Here is a 21,149-nt window from a genome sequence, read left to right on the forward strand (position 1 = left end):
TGCCAGAGAAAAACAAGGGCATGTGGTATGGGGTTAGTATTGAAACTGAACCAAATTGTGGCTTTGTTGTCAGGGCAGGAACACACTGTGATTATTTGCAAATTGAATTGTATATGTTATCAAACAGTATGGACAGAAGGAGATGTGAAGTTGTTTGGGGCTTTGGGGCTTTTGCATAACTCCATTGAATGGAAGAGGCAACATGGCACTTGTGGCCTTAGGATTCTATGACTAGATTGTGTCTACTGATCTCCACTATGTCTGTCTGTCTGTCTATCTATCATGTGAACCTCAGAAGCCCAGTCTCATAAGAACTGTGCTCTCACATGAAATTTTGGCAATGTTAATTATTTTTAACATTTCAGTGTTAAATTACTTTTCACATAACTAAACAATTGTTTTTAATTTTTGGTTTTTGGCATTAATGATGTTACATGAAAACTCATATTGTGCCTGCCTTTTGAAAAAGTTCCTGTGGCAGAACTTAGAAAACCAGAAGTTGCCCCATTCCTGCTCCACCCCCCACCCCTAGGAATACTGAATTTGTTATAAACCTGCTACTCCTTTTGGGGGCAATTTAACAGAAAAGTTATGGCAGGATAGGAACCTACTGGTGGTATAGTGTTTCAGTGGAATATAGCTGAAGTTGCCCCAGCATCAAGTCAGTGATAAAAACATTTGAAATTTATGCCACTTCTTAAAGCTCCCTAATACATATGGAGACATGAATGCATTAGTGTGGGGGAGTAAGAAAGTTCCTTCTGGGATAGATTGCAATTTGTAATCATTCATTATTTACTCTCATTTCAAAAACGTGCTTATTATGTAGCTCCTAAAATCCACATCAGACCAATTGAAACTAATCTCTCCTGCAATTGTAATATAAGTTGAACATAGAAAGTTTCTGTTCGAAATCTCTCGTAATACACTAATTCTCTGTGTTAGAAATCCTGTTTCATCCACTGATTCCACTGAGAACTTTCAACTTGAATTCTGGGATCAAACAAAAATTCCTACCCAAGAAATAAAGGTCACTATATCATGTTATTTGGAAGAGAGATTTATCTAACATTTTAAGGGAACTAGTGGCTTTTTTGTCTTTGAGGAAGGTGATAGCTGAGGTTGAAGTAAAAGCAAGAAATTCTCTAAAGGCCATTGCTCTTTGTGAGTTCCCCTCAAATCTGTAAGAGAACATTGCTTCTGAAAACCCAATTTGCCACCTTTGAATGGGACACTGAATTGGAATGAAGACAGCAATGCTCAGCTTCATATGGTATTTTCCACTCAGAGTGACATGCAAAGCATTAACAATACCATCACTGAAACATTTTCCAAATGAGGAAACTATTAAAAATAGCAGAGCAGGAAAATGTTTGTCACAAATAATCCAGGTGCAAAATTGTCTTTGTGGTAGAACCTAATATATTTTTCATTTTCTGATTTCTAGATGGCACCACGGATTTGAGACTGAGTGGGCATTTTTCTGAATGTCCTGAGGAGTACAAGTACTTCTGTGTCAAGGGAAGATGCCGCTATGTTGATGTAGTACAAATCCCAGCCTGCATGTAGGTCCCAAAGCACTAAAACTCATGCCTTTACCAAGAGCTAAACCTGAGCATGACAGATTCTTTGGAAATATTTGGCTAATGGCTTATTACATATTTGAAGCTGCTCTTTTCAGCTGTTCTTCCAATTCTGGAGTGAATACTATATGAACTCTTATTTTAAAAATCATAATGCAGTTGTGAATGTCTTTCAATTATGGATCCCTTCCAGGTTGTCTTTAATGTTGATGAGTAGATAAAATCTTCCCTATGGAAGGATGATTGCTAAAACTTTATTATTTATTAAGAAATTAATAACATATCTTAGCCAGGGCTCTACATTGCATGAAGAATGCCCATGAAGAATCTCCCTAGTTTAGAGGTTGCATATGAGGAATCTGATGAGAGTGAAGTTATATAGAATTATTTTTGGCTAATTTTAATATGGATATTTCTTTTTTTTACTGTTTTTACTGTTTTGGATTTTAATTGTGAGCCGCCTGGAGTCACCGTCTGGGGGAGATGGGCGGCATATAAATTTAATAAATAAATAAATAAATAAATAATAAATAAGATGAGGTGGAGTGAGCATCCTGATTTTTAACCACTTCTTTAAGGTTACGAGCTATAACTTTTAAATTACTTTTCTTCTCAAATTAAAAAAAATGCCAATATCTTGGTTTTGGTATTGCAAAATCCTGTACTTAATCATATCTATGGTACAACCTATAATTTGTACATATCCTCTGTCTTCCTTCAACGAGTGTATTGTGTAACTGCTGAACTGGAAGATCCTATGCACAAGATTTTAAAAAAATATTTAGCGTTAAAGTTAGCACAAGTTCATTAATGAAGTTTCATCTACCTGCTTGTAGGGTAGTGGGGATAATTAAATCTGTTCTGATCTTACAATTGTGTTTTACTTGGATGCATACATATACATCTTTTCCATTACTTACTACTGTGGTAGTGGTAGTGCTTCAAGGATTGTTGACCGACAGAAAGGCAAGATACGTCAAATTTTAAAATATTATCAGAGATCCTCAGTAAAGACAACTGAAGGTTCCTGATAACGTGCTGACTATAATTAGTATTCCACTGCAACATTCAGCCACAGGAAAAGTAGCTGGGTGTCCTTATTTTTATTTTATTTATTACTATTTATCCTTATTTTTAAGTTTCTGACAACAGAAAAAATTACTCATTTTGGGTACGATTTAAACTGGAACTGCTTTCTTCTGTGATGTGTTGCTCTGATGGTATTTCCCCAAATGCAACTGCTGCCCTGCAAATCAGGAATTCCATTGGGTGGTAGTTTTCAAGCCCTGGGATCCATCCGCATCTGCAATTTATATGCATGTCTATCCAAGGCTTCCCCAATCTATACTTTTCAATTGTGTCAGGCTACCGTTCCCATAATTACCAGTTGGCATGGCTGATGATGATGGGAGTTGTGGTCCAACTCATCTAGAAGGAACCAGGTTAGGAAAGATTGCTCTAGGCAGAAGTGCGTACCTGCGATAGGTGCCAGTTTGCAGAAGTAGACTTTAACCCTGAAGGAAAAAATCTTAACTTGTAATTTTTTCTATCTTCTTTACAGCTGTGAGAGAGGCTATACCGGGGAAAGATGCGAGCGGTTGGACTTATTTTATCTAAGAGGAGATCAAGGTCAAATTGTGGTGGTTTCTTTGATAGCTGTTATGGTATTGCTTATCATCCTGATTGCATGTATCTGCACTTGCACTCAGTAAGTAGACCCAAATGAAAGTTTGGCTTCTGTGTGTATTATCATGAAAGTACAGATGTAGCTATTAAGTTAACCAGCCTTTAACAATTGTACCTTTTGGAAGTTTCCAGTATAAGACACTCACGCGCACACACACACACCCTCTATGTACAAAGAAAGTAAAAGTGAATTTACTATTCTTTATTGAGATAAAAGGTTCATCCTCAATCCCAGCTATGTGGATCCAATATATTCTTCAATATTGTTCCTTTATATAAAGCTGTCAAAAGAACACAAAAAGAGATTTCTTAAATTAAATAGTTCCACATCTATTTTTTTTCACAGTGGGTAGATACCTTTAGGTATAAGTACAATCATTCTGTTACTCTGTTGCTGTAAAGAAATGGTATTCCATGGTAAACTCCATGTAATTCTTTTTAATATAATACAAAAATGGACAGAGAAATAGATAATAAATTCTGTGTAACCTGGATAATGTACTTTCTGTTACCATAGCTTTTTAATAGCTGCATCATACTGCTGACTTACATCCTGTTATGAGTGACCCATAACAGGACTAAAGAAGCCTTTGATCTTGTCTAAGCATGGTGGTTCAACTTACAATGAACTAAGAGATTTTTTTCCCATTCATATGGCTAAGCTTCACTTTCCCCATTCCATACTTTATTTTTTATACCTAAAACATGTTACAGTTATTTATTTTTATTGACTCAGTTTTACAACTTAACAGTATATACTGATTCTTGATTTTGTTTTTTGTGGGTTAAGTTATTCCTCCCAACTTCAACTGCATATTTGGTAGCCTTCTTTCTGAGCCTGATAGACCACATGTGACCTTGTATAAGTTGCTGAATGGCATCTCTAATATTCCTCAGTACCATATTGGCTGGAGCTGCTAGGAATTATAGGTTAGCAATATCTGAAGGGGAAGAGATTTCCCCAGCCTTGTTCTAAGTCCTCATCCAAGCCATTTATAAAAATATTGAAGACCAGAAAGTCTAGAACCAAGACCTGCGGCACTCCACTTAAGAAACCCCTCCAGGTTGATACAAAACCATTAATGAACATTCACTGGGAATGGTGGTTCAGTGAGCTGAAATTGAACGACTAAAAATACAAGACTATTTTTTATTATTACTCTTGTATTTTTGAATGTATGAGGACGTGGCAGTGGATAGAGGATAGGGCCATGTGTGCAGTCCTTCCCATACTCCCTCTGACCTCCATAGAGTCAGCTGGCAGACCTTGTGCTTGCTTGAGACAAGAACAGGGCTCCATGTGTTTGGAGATGAATAAAGGAAGTCTCAGATCACACAGCTGCATATGAGTTCACGTGAATGCAGGTGCTGCTCTCCTTTGATTCCAGTTGGCGATAACATTCTCCTTCCTCATAGAGAAAACCTTGCACTGTTTTTCCAGATTTATAAGAAATCAGTTGTTTACAAAATGTGCATATTGGTCAGATCAAATAATTTCTGATCATAGGTAACAAATTTGCACTATGAATCTGTGACTCATAGACTTAATTTTCAACTTCCTTTCAAAGTTATTGTCGAAAAAAACGTAGAAAGAGGAAACAGGAGGAAACCAGGACATATGATAAACGGCAGCCTATTAAAACTGATGATATTCTTGAGACGGATATTGCATGAAGGTAAAGAAAGCTCTGAAATTTTACATGCTAGAAGTACAAGAATACAAACCTAATGTAGGGTTAGTTAATCTCTTTTATTGCCAAAATTAATTAACTTAATTTGGAGTCATAATTTTTTTCTTTAAATGTAAATTTGTTTTAGTTTAATGGATTTGTTATTACTGTTATTGAATCAATGTTTTATGGTCATGTAATGGGACAGCAGTATTTCTCTATGTGCACATGTGAATCATTCATAATTAACTGATTGTTTTGACATGCATCTCAAATTATTGATATAGTGGCTATAATCTCCTTTGTTTACCCAAATATATATACCTGATACTGACAGAGAGAGATGTAATTAGGACATGGCTTTACTTTGCTTCTTAAGATATTTTTCTATATTGAGGGTTTCTTTTCTTCATAAATATTATTTTCTTTCATATAGAAGAAAACAATAATGAGGAAAAAATCATCACATTCAAACGGAATATATTTATATAAGTTACACTGTATATGTTTAATTGAGAATGTGCACAATGAAATTAAACCAGAAAATAAGGATTATTTTTTGTTATGATGACAGCAAAAAAGGGCCCTTCAGAACATGTGCAGCAGTGTCATTTCAATGTCAGTATCCATATAGGCCATATAAAGAGAGACCTGCTTGACTGGCACTGGCTGCCTCTCCCATTTTGCAAGCCATAGTAAGGGATTTTGCACATTTGCTCTCTGCTCGCCTTGACTTGCAAAGGGAGATGAAAGCAACTGAAAAGTTATTCTCCCAATACTTGCAAAAGCCCTGGAAAGGCTTTTTATGAGTGATCAAGGGGGATGCTGGTTTTTCTGTTCTTTGAGTTTATGACAGACACTTTAAAAAACATGTGAATGATAGTATCATGCTTGTGCTGAATTCACCTCACCATCTGTTTGTGGCTTTTTCTTTATCAGAGGCTGAACAAAAAAAGTAGTTGTTTTGAGCCAATGATTTGTTGAACTAGATCATAAAAGCTACTCTATCATGCTTCTTCTTATGAGATGATTTTTCAGAAACCTTTTTCTCTAATCATACATTATATTGCACCAGTATGATGAATAATAAGAATGTAGTTCTCTATACACTTATCATATTAAGTGACTGCAAGGAACAGAGAGGGATTTATATCTGCAGAGGTTTTGAACTATGCATTAACAATTCTAACAAATGCTTTTTTTTTCTTAACTCCACAGGTTAACAAAGGTGCCTGCTGGCAGGTTCCAAAGACTTGTGCCCTTTTCCTTTTGATGACTTTCCTGAGGACTAGTGACTTGAAAATAAATAAGGATAAATAAACACGGGTATATAACTTACTGTTCACTTGAAACTATTTGTGATATCTGATAGAATGATCTAGTATTGGCAATCCAGAAATTTTCAGATATGTCTGAAAGCTAAGTCAGTATTTGACATTTACCTCCCTTAAATTTGTCAAGTTGAAAAGGAAACAGGTGTTTTATCTACAGTCAAAACAGGTAAGATATCTGGTAGTATTTTTATGTTCTACGGTAACTAAAATGGGCACCTATGTCAAGGTTGCAGTATTACAAACAACTGTAATTTTAATTGGTGATTTAATCTTTTGTATGGCTGTTCTGAACTACCTGTTTCCTTTTATATTTTGCTTTGGTGCCTTTTTTACTGAGAGGTGGAATATAACCATAATAATGTGGCTTTGCAAAATTTCACTGTTCTGAGTCCATGTCTTAGGTTGGACTTGGGATGGTATCATGCATAGACAGGTGAGGTGATATACAGTTTATTGGCAAATTGCTGCAGGTTGGTAGTATAATTCACTCCCCATGTTGCATTGTAAGGGTTGCATTGCCTACCCTTTCTGCCCCGCTTAACTGAGGAGGGGGGTGTCCTTGTAGCCCCTCTATGAACCGCCAGGATTTAGTCTTTGGGCAGGCCAAAAGCTTACTAAGTGAGGATAAATGGGCCTACAGGGTCTGGGGCCGGCCCTAACCTAGGTTTTGTCCCACCAGGGCCTAGCCCTCTCCTAGGAAGCTGCTTTAGTCAGTCTTGGCCTGCCTTGCAGCTGCTCTGGGCCATCAAACCTCTGCACTGGCTCACAGCTGCAGTGACCGCTTTGTTTGGCCTATGCTAGGGGCCATGTTGGCATACCTCATTGCTGTGACCTGTGCAGTGGGCCGCCTCTCCCTCCACTGGCCTGCCACCGAGCCTCTTTCTTGTGCCTTGGTTGCTGTATTACGTACCACTGTAGGGCCTTTTTAGTGGCTTCCCCACCAAATCCAACAAAGGAGCCCTTCCCAGGCGTAGGGCCTCTGCTAAACTACAGGTAGGCCTCTTTCTGGTCTTGACAGGGCTTATCTTTTGGGCTGCGGTTTTCCTTTTGGCTTTCAGCTGCTCAGTTTGTAACTCTATTCATATGTTAGCTGAAAGGAAAAACTTCCAGCTCTCTTTACATCTCATTTCAGCCAGCTGCAATCTACAAAGAAAAAAAATGTCTCCCATGTCTCTCTTCTGGGCTAAAAATTACTGCTCTTCTCTTTGCTGATGTCCTCAGCCTTGTTGGGTGGTAGGGCTCATTTAAAGGAACAGAGGAAGGAGGGGGCTGCAAGATACTCCTTCCTCCACACCAAACAGATTTGTCCACCTCCACATTTTTATACCTAAAGACTGTATGACATATGCAAGTGATAATTTGCAGGACAGCCCTCCAGGGTTTCCATATAGCACAAAATAAATAATCTTTTATGGCTCACTCTAACCACAGTCACCAGGTCTTCGGCACTCGGGAGGTGCCAGGCCTTAGAAGTACAGATTGCGTTGGGGTCAGTGGCAGCATATATGATAATAACTCCTTAGGGGTCAGGCCACCAGCAACTAATTGTGCTGGCCCCTGATCTGGTGTCCTGGAGTTGCACAGTGTGATTTCCACATGCCTTCTAAAGTGTAATTATTCATGTACATAGTGCAAGTCTGTGGGTTACATATAAGGGGTCTTGGTGTATCTATAGCTTCAGAATGTGTCATACCTTTCAATGTACCGGTGGGGGGAGGGAAATGGGAGTCTTACATTATTTTTTCTGAAGCACATTACTCCTCAGCAGCACTGTATCCTTGAGAGAAGAAACTTAGATTGTGTTTAGCAACATGAAAAGAATGATACATCTTATAAGCTATGTAGAAAGTTTTTTGACTTCTTTGTAATGCTTTTATAAATGGTAGTTTGTATCCGTGTTCTAAACCAGCCTTCCCCAGTCTGGTCCTTTTCAAATAAATTGGTCAACAAATACTCGGTTTGATGTCTACCAAATTAGAGATGGCTGTCTTATACTGTTAAGAAGATATATTTCTGTAATTATAGTTTGTCTGTAAACAACAATGAAAGAATCAAAATCTCAAGTGTTGCTAGCATTCTTCATCACAGTCTCTATGATTCACACATGTAGGTTATCAGCCTTTGCAGAGCCCTATTCAGAACTTCCTAGACTTATAAAATTGTTTAGTGGCTGAGTCTTTTTGCAGTTAAGTGCCTCTCCTGTCATACCCTTTCAGTTTGTTTTTAGCCACCACATGGTTGAGTTGAACAACCTTTGGGTTTATCCATTTTTTTCTTCTTGTTTTAACCATCTTTCTACTCTTCCTTAGAGTTATCAGCAAACTTACCCCTCACCCTCTCCAGATAAACATAAATTGTATATTTTCTGCCTTGTGAAAAGCATGCAGTAGTCTGCCAGGCATTCCACTAAACATTGTTAGGCATTTTCTAAAGAGGCTTGTTGCAATTTCTTTTTTTGCGGGCCTATCTTGGGAGCAAGATCTAAAGGTGGAAGATTTTGGAGCTATAACCCTGTGATGATTCTTTTTGGGAAATGATACAGACCATAAACAAGGAGTGAAGTTTTGTCTCCCTTTGTTGCAGGGGAAGTTTTGTACAAAAATAATTTATTTCCAAGCAAAATTGAGAACATCCACTTACTTTATAAATGCTGTCTCTGTGTGCAATTTATTTTATGTGTTTTATGGGTTTATCTTTATAGGTTTCTCTGGATATCCATTTCTAAATCTTATTTACTCTGTATCTTACTCTACAGATTTCTCACTATGTCTGCATTTACACTTTCTATGGGTTTCTGTAAACCTCTTTCCTTTTTTGTTTACAATCTTTAATTGCCCCTGCTTATATTAATTATTGCAGCTTCACCAGCCATGTCCTTTGCTGCTCTCCAGCTGTGGAGTGCAGAGAAACAAAGGTCTTTTTCTGCTCAGTCTGAGTTTTAGTGGCTCTGTGTCCACCCCAAGGCTCACAGCCCTGTTGTTGGGTGGTGTTTTCTAGGCTTTTCAGCCAGATGTCATTTGCCTCTGGTCTGAGCTGCTGCAGGAACTTTAGTATTTCTCAGTTTCTGACTGGGTGGGTGGAAAAGTTTGTTACCAGCACTCATTGGCTTGTTGGCTCTTCTATGGAAGTTGGCATGGCTGCCAGGCTCTGCCCCTATTCTCAGTTTGTGGCTGTGCTTTTCAACCAGCCCCTGTTTCTTCCATGCCTCCAGTTGTCCAGTGCATACTGGCTCTGGTTTCATACACTCATCAAGCTAGCTTTACCCTGGGCACTTTTTGCTTTGCTCAGATCCTGTATGCACCCTTCATCTGCAGCACCGTCCTTTTTCCTTCTCTCCAACACACATAAAAATGCACTTCCTCCTGACATATCAATTTTAGGTTCCATAGGTGCAGCACAGAGGTGGTCCAGCTAATTTGATTGCCTCAACCCTGGAGGGAAAGAAAAGAAAAAGGGAAGAAAGGGCATGTGCTGACTGCTGTGGGACTGTTCTTCCATAAATCCAGTTGTCTTTCTCCAAGGCTTCTACTATATCTCCACATTTATCTGTCATCTCCCTTGTCTCTTCAAGAGATCAATTATATTCTCCACTACCTGTGGTAATCCTCCAATTTCAGCTGCCTCATTATTGGTACTAAAGATGTCACTCACTAAGGGTTCAAAGCCTTCTAAAAGACCTGCCCTGCCAATTTCAAGCAAGGCACAGAGAAAAAGAAGGAGAAAGTTGTGTCCCTGATTCTTGTTCTAGCAGTGGGTTTCTTAAACTCTGCTGCTACTGATCCAACCATTGATAGGGGTTAATATTGGAAGAGTGGATTCAGGACAGATCCCCCTTGGAATCTACATCTCTTATCTATCAGGATAATTGAAGCCAAAACTTTACCCTTTGTCTGTCTCAAGATCACCAAGGTTTCTCTTAGTTACTTCATTCCCACTTTACTTATGAAAGATATGTCTTTCTGATTTCAGTTAGTTCCATACTATCCTGGTCTTCTATGGTCCTCTTAGCACCAAGTTTTTCAAAATTCTGAGCAGTGGATTTGTACTTCCCTGAACATCCCAAGATCTAGTGAAACAAACCATTCCATTCTGTATTTTTCTTTAATTCCATTATCCAGTGACATCTTGGACTGACAACATAATGAACAGCTTTTGCTGTCTCCTCTGGATTCTTATCTCCTTCACAAAATTCCTTTGGGCAAATTTCACAGCCAACATGACCTCTTACCCAAAGTTACTATCTTGTAGAAGGAGAGGTGACTCACATCTATAGATTTACAGGATGTATATTGGCATATAGCTGTGGTTCCCTACATCACTTCTTCATTTTATAGTAGAATTGATCCATTTATCAATTGCATGTCTTACTATTTGGCCTCTCCACAGAGTTTTTCATTGCATTTCTCTGCCTCTAATGTATATTTCCCCCTTATCTGGACAGACTCATATTTCCATATTTATTTATCATATTTATAGACTACCCATGCTGAACTATCTTGCCTCTTAGCAAGTTCTTCTGCTCCTATAATGCCCCAGCCTCTAAGTGAATGAAGAGAATTCTTCCCTTGTAGATTTTGCCATGTACAGAACAATGATAGGTAACTCCAGAGGACATACTTTTCTGCCATTACAGACTCTGTATGCTTCAGGAACTTATACACACAATTTCCTCCTTTACAAAAGCCAGAACCCACATTGTTCTCCCAACTGCTGGGAATGGCTGTGATATTCAGAAGAGCCCTTTACAAGCATAGTATCTCTGTTCCTCTTCTGTATGTAGACATATGATAGATCTCCTTGTTTCTGGTCTTTATCACAGAATCTCTCCACCAATGGCTGTTTTCAGTCTCATCAGAGGTATTCCTTTTGCACCTCCTTCCCTAATGTCTCCTCACCACCAAATTTATGGGAAAGACTTGAGGTTCAATTTGGCGACTGACTCAATTTAAATCCATCTTCTCAAATATAAAGGAAAGAACTTTAAAGGTGGTTTATAATATGCCAAATAAACTTATATGTTCAAAAATCAGTGTAATATTTTGGGTGAAACAGCTGTCATGCTAAGAATATGTTCATACTTATGTGGTGAAAAGTGGCCCCTTTTGGGGAAAAACTCTTTCAAATTTTACATACTAATACCAGTCAGCAAACTGAAAAAAACACAACTGTTGGCTTTGCTACAAATGTATGATAAAATAGTAACTATTTAATGTAGTTTACATAGTATTCTCAAAAATTATAATTACTAGATACCTGTTAACTAAGATGATAATACACTGGTACCTCGGGTCACGAACTTAATTCGTTCCGCAACTCTGGTCGCGACCCGAATTGGTCGCGACCTGAATCAAATTTTCCCATAAGGTTCAATGTAAATACAGTTAATCCGTTCTGACCCCTCCGAACTTGGTCGCCAACCGATTTTGGTTGCGACCCGGATCAAATTTTCCCATAAGGTTCAATGTAATTACGGTTAATCCGTTCTGAACCATATGTATTTTTTTTTTTAAACCACAAAAATATGACACAAAGTACAGTACGAAGAGAGAGAACGCTAACCTTGCTCGACGTGACTTCTGGCGTGGAGGACAGGAAGGCGGGTGGGGAGGGGGTTATTGCTTGGAGGGAGAGTCCTCCTCCCTACAGGAAGCCACGACCACGTGTCACGGCAGGGAAAATGGCCGCGGATCCTGTTCATCACCCGATCCGGCGTTCGCGAACGGAAGCAAAATTTTGCGAACGGTGCTGTTTGTGACCCGAATTGGTCATGAACGGAAGCGTTCGTGACCCAAGGTACCACTGTATCTACAAAATGATAAAGCAGAATTTATTTTTACTGGCATTTTACTGGTAATTTCGTTGCATCATTTTCTGTAATCTTTAATATTTTTTTTCTAAAAAAAATTATGATGCATCAGTAAACTTAAGCTCTTCACAATTTAGAAGGAACTCTGGGCCTTCCAAAGGCTGTCTCTGTGACCAACATACTCAGTTTGAATTGGAGAAATCCTTGGTGGTCTGGTATATAACTAAAGAAGGGGATATAAATTGAACCCTCTTTTGCCCTGTACATTACAGATTTAGCAGAGATGCTTCCATCACTCCATCTTTATCCTGGCAATCCACATGCCTGGAAGTGATAACATTCTTGCCAGTCAGCTCAGCCATAGCAGAAGAGCCACCATGAATAGAAACTGCATCTGTTGATGATGGCAATAAATCGTATAGAGGCAACCCCAAGGTCAGTTTGTTTGCATTATGGGACAACAACCAATTCCTAATAATTAGCAGCAGTGGTAGAATAGTCTTTTGGTGAAGACCTCCATTTTTCTTGGAATGGATTCCTATTTTACACATTTCTACCCATTCCTCTGCTGCCCACAATCCTGGTGAAGATCAATAGGGATTTGACCAATTGCATTTTTGTCCCACTTTGACAGCTGTGGTAACCACATTTCACCCTATTGCTCCATCTCATTCATCAAAAGTATTTCCATCTTCCAAATTAACTCAACTTATTCTCTCTGCGTCAGGAAAGTCTTTTGTCTGGACTATAGGCATTATGTTTTGGAACTAGAATTTCCCGGAGTAGTAATATGATTATGTCAGCACCAACTGCCACCTAGCATCAAGCCTGAGAAGTATAAAGCAGGTATCCATTAAACCACAGGAAAAGTGGAAAAAAGAAAGGCCCAATTTAAACTCTGGTGGGCATAAGAGAGAACTGCACTCTTATACTGTCAGCTCCAATACGTAGACAAGACCAAGAAATCACCTCCACAGGAAGGCTAAAACTGCTTTAATTGAGATTGGCTGTAATAACAGAATCTTGCAAATCTGATTGTACTGTATCTCCTCCCCCTTCGTATACTTCAGTGAATTAGGGAGGGTGTCTGTCTGAGCTGCTTACAGATGTTATATGTCTGTTGTGGACTTAAAATATTTTTCTCCCCTCATTGCCCTAGCGAAGGATACTGCATGTCTTCATCAAGGTAATCTTCCTCACTCTCTACATGTGACGACAGAGGGCAATCAGCTGCTTACAGTGGCTTCATTCTAATAGGGTATATCATAATGATATATTCAGTCCACCTTCCCTTAAGTGCTCAGAGAGCTAGCTTATGTCATGTCCTTGTATACGAGGTTTACCTAACTGCCATCACCCTTCATGGAGGAAATTTCTCTGTTTTTGAATAATGTACACTTGTGTGGTGTTTTTACTTATATACTGTGGAGTGGGGATTTCTGGGTGGTGTTTTTACTTATATACTGCTGGCTGGGGATTTCTGGGAGTTGAAGTCCACACATCTTAAAGTTGCCAAGGTTGAGAAACACAACTGTAAAGGGACTTATCAGAGGTATGTAGCCAAACCTGTACCAGGAAAGATAGATTCCATATATCCCTTCCTGAAACACTGCTGAACATCAGGACCTGGATAGCTCCTAAAGCTAATGCACTGTATATACTCCAATGGTCTATGAGTTTAATTCCCAGTAGAGGGTTTAAACCCCACAGAATAAAATCTGGCTATGTACATCTGATGAGTCCCAATGTAGGATGAAAGTGGTCACGTATTGCTTCCTCGTAGTCTATATAAGTAAAAATACCACAAGATATTCATTCTAATAAGCCGTGTCAAGCTATTTCCAAGTTTGAGCCAGTGAGACTGATAAAAGAGCTTCATTCTTTCTGCTTTATTGCTTAGAGATTTTGATTCCATAACCTCTCTGGGGCGAGATAGAGAAGATTAATTTGGTTTCTCAGAAATTGAAATTCTTAGATGACATCATCCAAAAACAGTTTAATCCCTTGCAATATTAGGTTCATCAAATTTTGGCCTTTCTCCTGGATTGAGCTTGGCTCTCACTTCAGTAAAGGTATACTCTGCAGCCATCTGTTCCTTTTCTCTTTGATCAGGGGGTACTTCTTTTTTCTCTAGCTCACTGATAAAGCATTTCAGTAAAGATTTAATACATCTCTGTCCTCCAGCATCACTGCTGCTTTTAGTCTGAAGCTTCTCCCTTGTTTTCGCTACATTAATGTCAAAACCATTTGAGCTCATGGCTGCTGCCCTTTTGGACTCACAAATCATGGTTCTTATTTGATTTAATGGTACAATAAATCTTTCATTCAAAATGATAAATGCAGTCCAGGTTTTGCATATACATAATTAGAACTCACCAAAGTAAAAAGATCAGCAAGAGAAAGAACCAAAAGATAAGCTGATTGGTTTCCATGGAAAAAGACTTGGCAACTAGGAGTTCGTGGAGGTCTTCACAGAGTGCCATTCTAGCAGTTTTACTAAGCCAAGGTTGCTCCTTAAATACTAGCAGTCTCCAGCCCTGTGCAAGCACAGCTGATCTTGATCAGGTTTGGCTGAACGTGCCTAAGCCTCTGTGTATTGCTGCTCTTTCTTCGGACACCAGCATTCTGGGGGGCTGGGTGGGGGAGGCTTCTGAATTTTCTGGGTCCAGGTCAGGAATGGTGGGGCTGGTTGCTGGCCCAGAATCATAATTGATGCCGGACACGTAAGTTCTGCTTCGGAGGCTGCCTCCTCCTGAGGCTCTTCCTCACCTGAGAGGATTATTGAAACCGAAAGGTGACACACCCAAATTTAACTCCTAATAGAGGGTAGCCCTTTTTGTAGTCATCTTGTCAAGCTGAGAATTGCATGTCTTCCTGCCTTCATTGTTTATAGGGACAAACTACTCCTTTATCCAGACATTTCCTTCCTCTTGAAGTCAGTGTCAGTTCCATTTAAATCAACATTTAAATCAAGACAGATTTCCCAAACCCTCAACACAGTTGGAAACATTGCTTCATTCTTTGGATGTCTTTCATGCTCCCACTTATCACCTGGACAGTACGACACCATTTTGTTTGGACCATTGTGTAGCCCTGGCCTTCCAAAGCTCATCTAAAGGGCACTGTCTTTTGCTGCAGTGTTTCTCTAAATGGACACTGACAACTATCAAGTTTTACTCTGAACTGGCCATGCCCCTTCAGATTGCACTCACTTCACAAGACGAGCAATAGCATTGGCTCTTTCCTCCAGGATTTTCACTTCAGGAGCTATGCTGGATGGTCGTATGCTTTATCTAGCACTTTAGGCTGGATCTGTGTTCCCAGAAAAATACAGCTTTTGAAATGCCCACCCTCTCTCTAGGACGATCAGATCCTTTTCCAGATAAAATGTTTCCTACTTTCACATGTATTTACAAAGAAAAATTGGTTATTTACCTGTGCCTGCAATTTTGGTGTGTTTTTCTGAGAATCCACACAATACTCTATCTTGCTTGGTCTCAGGTGACCTTATTGCTTTGGATTTGCTATGTCATTCTTAGAAACTAAAGGAGTTAAGGAGGGTTCATTCCTAGTTACAGTATGTGGTAACTACTCAGAGTGGATTTCTAACAAACAATTTTGTAGCGTCTAGAAAGTTCTGAATGGGATCTGCACAGGTACATAATTCATGTATTTGAATTCATAGATGACTATTCAAAGAACTGCTGATACAAATAAGTAACTAGTTCTTTGGTTTTCTTCCCAGATAATTATTGAACCAAATTTACTTTGCATGAATATATAGCTTCAAAAATGACCAGACATCTTAGATTTTCTCCAGTGCATTTCTTCAGTCAAATGGGAAGATATTGTTCAAGGCTTTTAAATTAAATACAAATTTTGAAACCACCAACCACAGGGGGTGGGGTGGGGGGTTGGAGTCCACATCCTAAGTGGCCCCCTCCAGGTCTATGATTCTCTAAAGCTAATAATAAAATAATCCAACATGCTGGATTATTTATCATTCCTAATAACTGTACCTTGAATAACCATTTTTAGGAAGGAAACAATTTCTTTTGGTCAAGGGCTGCATTCTTGCAGGAATAATCAGTGGGGCCATACTGCATGCCAGAAGTAAATGAACACCTTCTTCCTTTTATTTCTTTGACTCTGTTTTTTGTCCTTCTCCTTGCATAGCAGATTGTGAAGGAAAGAGCTGATTGATTTGCCAGAGGCGTGAATTGCTTGTATCCAAAGGGATTTGAGGTTATACTGATTAAAGACAACAAATCCCGCCCCCCATGTTCTTGCCATCCTGTTACATACTGGGCCTAATAAATATTTGTCTTATCCCATGCAGAAATTTCAGTCTCATCCAAATATCTCCCAGTTTAGATCTTTGGCCTTTCAGATATCCTTCTTTTCTACACCTGGTAGCCTCATTTAGCTAATCCTGCCAATGTTGACAAGAAATATCTTTATCCTTTCCTTTACTTTTTGTGCACAAATTTCTGGTTTGCATTATGACTGGATTTGCAAAACCAAATGTGAGCAAATTCTTCTGAAACAATTGCCATCAAGTAGAAGGGTTCTTCACGCCACCCCCTCTGTTTGCAGCACCCTCACTCTTGGATTGTCCCAGTTAAGCAGGATGTAACAAATCTTCGGGAACTAGATCCTCACCTGAAAAAGAGGAGAGAGTCTGTAAGAAGATTCTACTCACTTTTAACTTTCCAATAAGAGATACCTTATTTTGCGTTCCTGCTTGGTTTTGGTAGCAAAGAGCTATGCTGAACTCAGAAGTAAGATGACATCCTTACAGTGCTTGCTATGTCAAGGGAAGAAACTCAGCTCATTTTGTGTACAAGTAACACAGGTGATGACTTTGGAATTGTCAGTAAATATAGGCAATCTGATTAAAGCTACATTTTGGAGATACCCACTATCCCACTGAATTCACTGTCTGTGGAGGTCCATCTAGCTCTGCAATAATCTTTTTTCTTTGTGTACAAATAAATATCATTGTAACAGATATAGGATTATACTTTTGTTATATTTGTGTTCTGTATTACAACTTTTAACCCCTGGGAGTTCATGGTAAAAAAAGCTCAAGAGATATTTGATCTGTAAAAGGGAAAACAATACCTTCAAAATGGCCTTTTGCGGAGCTTCTGTTACTAATATGTGTTAGTATTGTAACTTTTTTTCTTTGCTATATGGCTCATTCTGTGAAAGACAAGAGTGTGATGAAGCTCAGTAAGTAAATACAAATTTTAGAAATCATGTAAATCATGTTAATTTAATTACTTTGTTTTGGAAATAGATTCCAATGTATCATCATATTCAATATACATTTTTGTTTCCAATAGCCATGGTAGCTAAGTCTGTTAACTTGACATAATTCATGCAGTTTCTCTAATGGTATTTTGCCTTTTGAAGATATGAAAACTTATATATCATAGACAATACTTGACACAAGGGTAACCAATCATCAGTTTATACGTAATCGATTTCACTCATGGAAAGGAAGTTTATATTTATATAGGTAAGTATCTTTATTGTGGTCAAAAACCAGTTTGTGGGAAACAAGCAAAGCATATATGAGAGGCCTTTTTATCAAACTAGGAGCAAAACAAAAAAGGGAACATAACAAATGGAAAGAACAACTGGTTGCCAAAATAAGAGAATAAATTGTGGGGGGTAGAAGCAGAAATGAAGGCTATCCCGAAGGAGGGGGTGCATTCCAGGAAGGGAAAGGAGACAAAAGACAACACAGTCTGCAGGGGGAGCATGGGAAGCAAAAGAGGTTCAGGATAGCCACTCCCTAGAACCTCCCAGGGTATATCCATTAGTTGCAGTAGGATAGATTTAGTCCAGCAAGATTCTGTCTATAAGGTGTAAGCAAATAAAGGAACTTAACTCAGCTGGACTGTTTCACTGTTGTTCTTGGGCTGGGCCTGACACAAATGCATAGAACTAACCCAAAAAGACAACCAATGAAAGAATTGCAAGAAGTTAAACAGCAATTAAATTTACTGGAAACAGAAGAATTACAAAAGAAGATAAAATTTGCTAAACAAAAGATATTTGAATATGCAAATAAACTAGAGAAATTCTTAACATTTCGGATTAGAAAAAAGAAACACAGACAATATCAGCAATAAAAAAAGGGACTAAGCTATTACATACAAGTTCAGAAATTATGGAAGAATGTTCCACTTTTTTCAAGGAACTCTATTCCATGGCTAACATCAATGAAGCAGTCATGAACAAATACATTGAAAAGTCTGTTCTTGACTAATGTAATGACCAACATAGATAAATATTACGTAAACCTATAAGTATCCAAGAAACAAATGAAGCAATAAAATGCTCTCTCCCCTATTATTTATTATTGCCGTAGAAATTTTCTCAAAAAAGGTTGGAGGTGACAGCCAAATCCCTGGCCTCAAAATCCATGGAGAGGAGGGTGGGCTTATAAATTTGCAGATGACATAGTGTTAACCATCTCAGAACCATGAGTGCAATAAGACAGTTGATGAAAATAATCCAAGGCTTTGGAGAATTCTCCAGATACAAAATCAGTGTTCAAAAACCAAAAATAAGTATAAGATATTTAATGCAAGAAGATGATTTCCTGTGGAAGGAATTTGACTGCCAGATAATAGATTCAGTGAAATATCTGGGTTATTGCCACAAGACCAGCAATAATCAAGAAATATATTAAAACAATTATGTCAAACTATGAAAGAAATTTCTTGGTTAGGATCAATTGTGATTATTAGGATGAAAGTTTTACCCAAGATAAATTACTTGTCTCAAATAGTGCCAATACTGATTCCAGAAAAAGCTTCACAAGTATGGCAAGAAACTGTTACTAAAATTATATGGAATGGGAAAAAACCCTAAATAAAATTTTTTACAAGATTCAAAAGACAGTGGTAGTCTTGCTCTTCCAAATTATATTACAGAGCAAGCTGTTTGTCATAGCTGACAAAATGGATAAAATCCCCAAGCATAAAATGTCAACATTGGAAGGAGCTGGTCTAGCTAATGGGCTTCACAGATACTTAACAGGGATACAAAAGAGGACAAAAATGTAAAAGGGCATATTATGAGACAAAGCTTGATAAAAGTATGGAACCTTATGAGAAAGATAATAAGTCCAACAATTTCATGGCTAGCCTCTCCTTTAAATGCTTTTCATGTTGGAGATAACTATACAGGTAGTCCTCAACTTACAATGGCAAATAGGACTGGAATTTCCATTGCTAAGCAATGTGGTCGTAAAGTGCAACCACATCACTTAGCAATGGCAATCCCTGCAGTCCTGGTTGCCATTGTTAACTGAGTCCCATAGTCGAGGCAATGGTCAAGGTTAGGTGAAGCAACTTCCTGCCAGCTTCCCACAACCAAAGTCAGTGGGGAAGCTGACAGGAAGTTGCAAGTCCCAGGCCCCCAGGCAGGTAAGTGGCTGCTGCCAGGTGGGGGAGGGAGCAGGGAGTGCACGCAGCTGCAGGGGAGGGTCAGGGAGGGTGCACGAGAGGTGCCATGTGGATTGGGGAGGGTGTGAGGATGTGATGGGATGTATGAGGCGCTGCACAGGTTGGGGGGTGCAAGGGGTGCATGAGAGGTATGTGGGTTGGGGAGGGTGCAAGGGATGCACAAGAAGCACCACACAGGTTGGGGAGGATGTGTGAGAGGCATGCAAGTCAGGTGCGCAGGGGTGTGGTGCAGGTTGGGGAGGGGGTGTAGGCTGTGTGAGTGGCCAGCACAGCACAAGCACAGAGGGTCTGGGGGAGGGTGCACAGGTGTGGGAGACTTACTCCAGTGACTTGAGACCTTCCCTGCTGGCTTCCCCATTGACTTTCTGGGGATGCTGGCAGGGAAGGGTGCAAATGGTGATCACGTGATCACAGGGTGCTTGGCAACCAGTCATAAGTGCGAATAGGTTGCCAAGTACCCAGATTGCGATCACGTGACTGCGGGGGTGCTGGGACAGCTGGAACTCTGAGGACCGGTCATAATCACCATTTGTTCAGCACCGTCGTAACTTTGAATGGTTCCTGAACGAATGGTTGTAGGTTGGGGACTACCTGTGGTAAGAAAAGCACAATTACATATGTAGAAATGGTTCATTCAGATCCCATGAATAGACCAAAGAAACATTAAGAACCTACCAGGGCATATGTATAAACTGTTACGACATGGAGACAGAACAAATAATGGCATCATAAAATAGATGGAAAACTTTAAAGAGTCACAATGGGAAGAATTATGGAACAAATCTTTAAAATTTATCTCAAGTTATAATTTGGGGGGGGGGGGAATTGGTATAAAATTTTTATAGATAGTATACAACTCCATCAATAATTGCCAAAATTGACAAATCATATAGTATTAAATGCTAGAAATACCATGAGACAGAAGGAACATTTTATCATATGAGGTGGACGTAAACTCAAAAGCACTGGAAAGAAATGCACAGCACTACAGGTAGTCCTTGGTTAACCATCGGTGACTGTTGGAAGTTATGATGGTGCTGAACAAGTACTTACAACTGGTCCTCCAAGTTCCAGCTGTCCCAGCACTCCAGTCATGTGATCATGATCTAGGCTCTTGGGAACTGGCTTGCACTTATAATAGTTGCAGAGTCTTGCAGTCACATGATCACTATTTGCAACCTTTTCTGCCAGCTTCCCCATTGACTTTCCTTGTGGGAAGCTGGCAGGGAAGGTTGCAAGTGACTTACGTAAGTCCCCCCCATCCAGCAGCAGTTACCCCAAGCCCCGCCATGGTCACAGCCCTTTGCATGACTTTTCTGCATCCGGCAGCAGCCACTTTGCTGCCTACCAGCCTGCTTGCAAGCTGCCTGGGACTTGCAACTTCCTGCCAGCTTCCCCAATGACATTGCTTGTTGGAAGCCAGCAGGAAATTGCAGAGAGGTCCTTGCTTAATGACCCACAATCCTCACTTAATGATGGCAATGGGAGTGTCAGAGATTGCAGTTGCTAAGCGATTGTGGTCATGTGAAGTCACACTTTATGACTGCATTGCTTAGCGACAGAAATTCTGATCCCGATTACCATTG

The 21,149-nt window shown here is 39.4% G+C and overlaps 1 protein-coding gene across 1 annotated transcript in view; it reads left to right on the forward strand.

Annotated features, from left to right (window-relative positions):
- The window catches only part of LOC103059264 (probetacellulin), a 32,713-nt gene extending 13,097 nt beyond the window's left edge, over positions 1-19,616 (forward strand). The window contains exons 3-6 of the mRNA XM_025169299.2: positions 1,448-1,565; positions 3,145-3,291; positions 4,838-4,945; positions 6,158-19,616. Of these exons, the coding sequence (XP_025025067.1) occupies positions 1,448-1,565; positions 3,145-3,291; positions 4,838-4,943 (371 nt within the window). The 3' untranslated portion in view covers positions 4,944-4,945; positions 6,158-19,616. The remainder of the gene's footprint in view (positions 1-1,447; positions 1,566-3,144; positions 3,292-4,837; positions 4,946-6,157) is intronic.
- The last annotated feature ends 1,533 nt before the right edge of the window (positions 19,617-21,149 follow it).

Source organism: Python bivittatus, unplaced genomic scaffold (assembly GCF_059951505.1).
Source record: "Python bivittatus isolate LINGU-HERP-01145 unplaced genomic scaffold, Pbiv_v1 ctg000000_np1212, whole genome shotgun sequence".
Classification (NCBI taxonomy): domain Eukaryota; kingdom Metazoa; phylum Chordata; class Lepidosauria; order Squamata; family Pythonidae; genus Python; species Python bivittatus.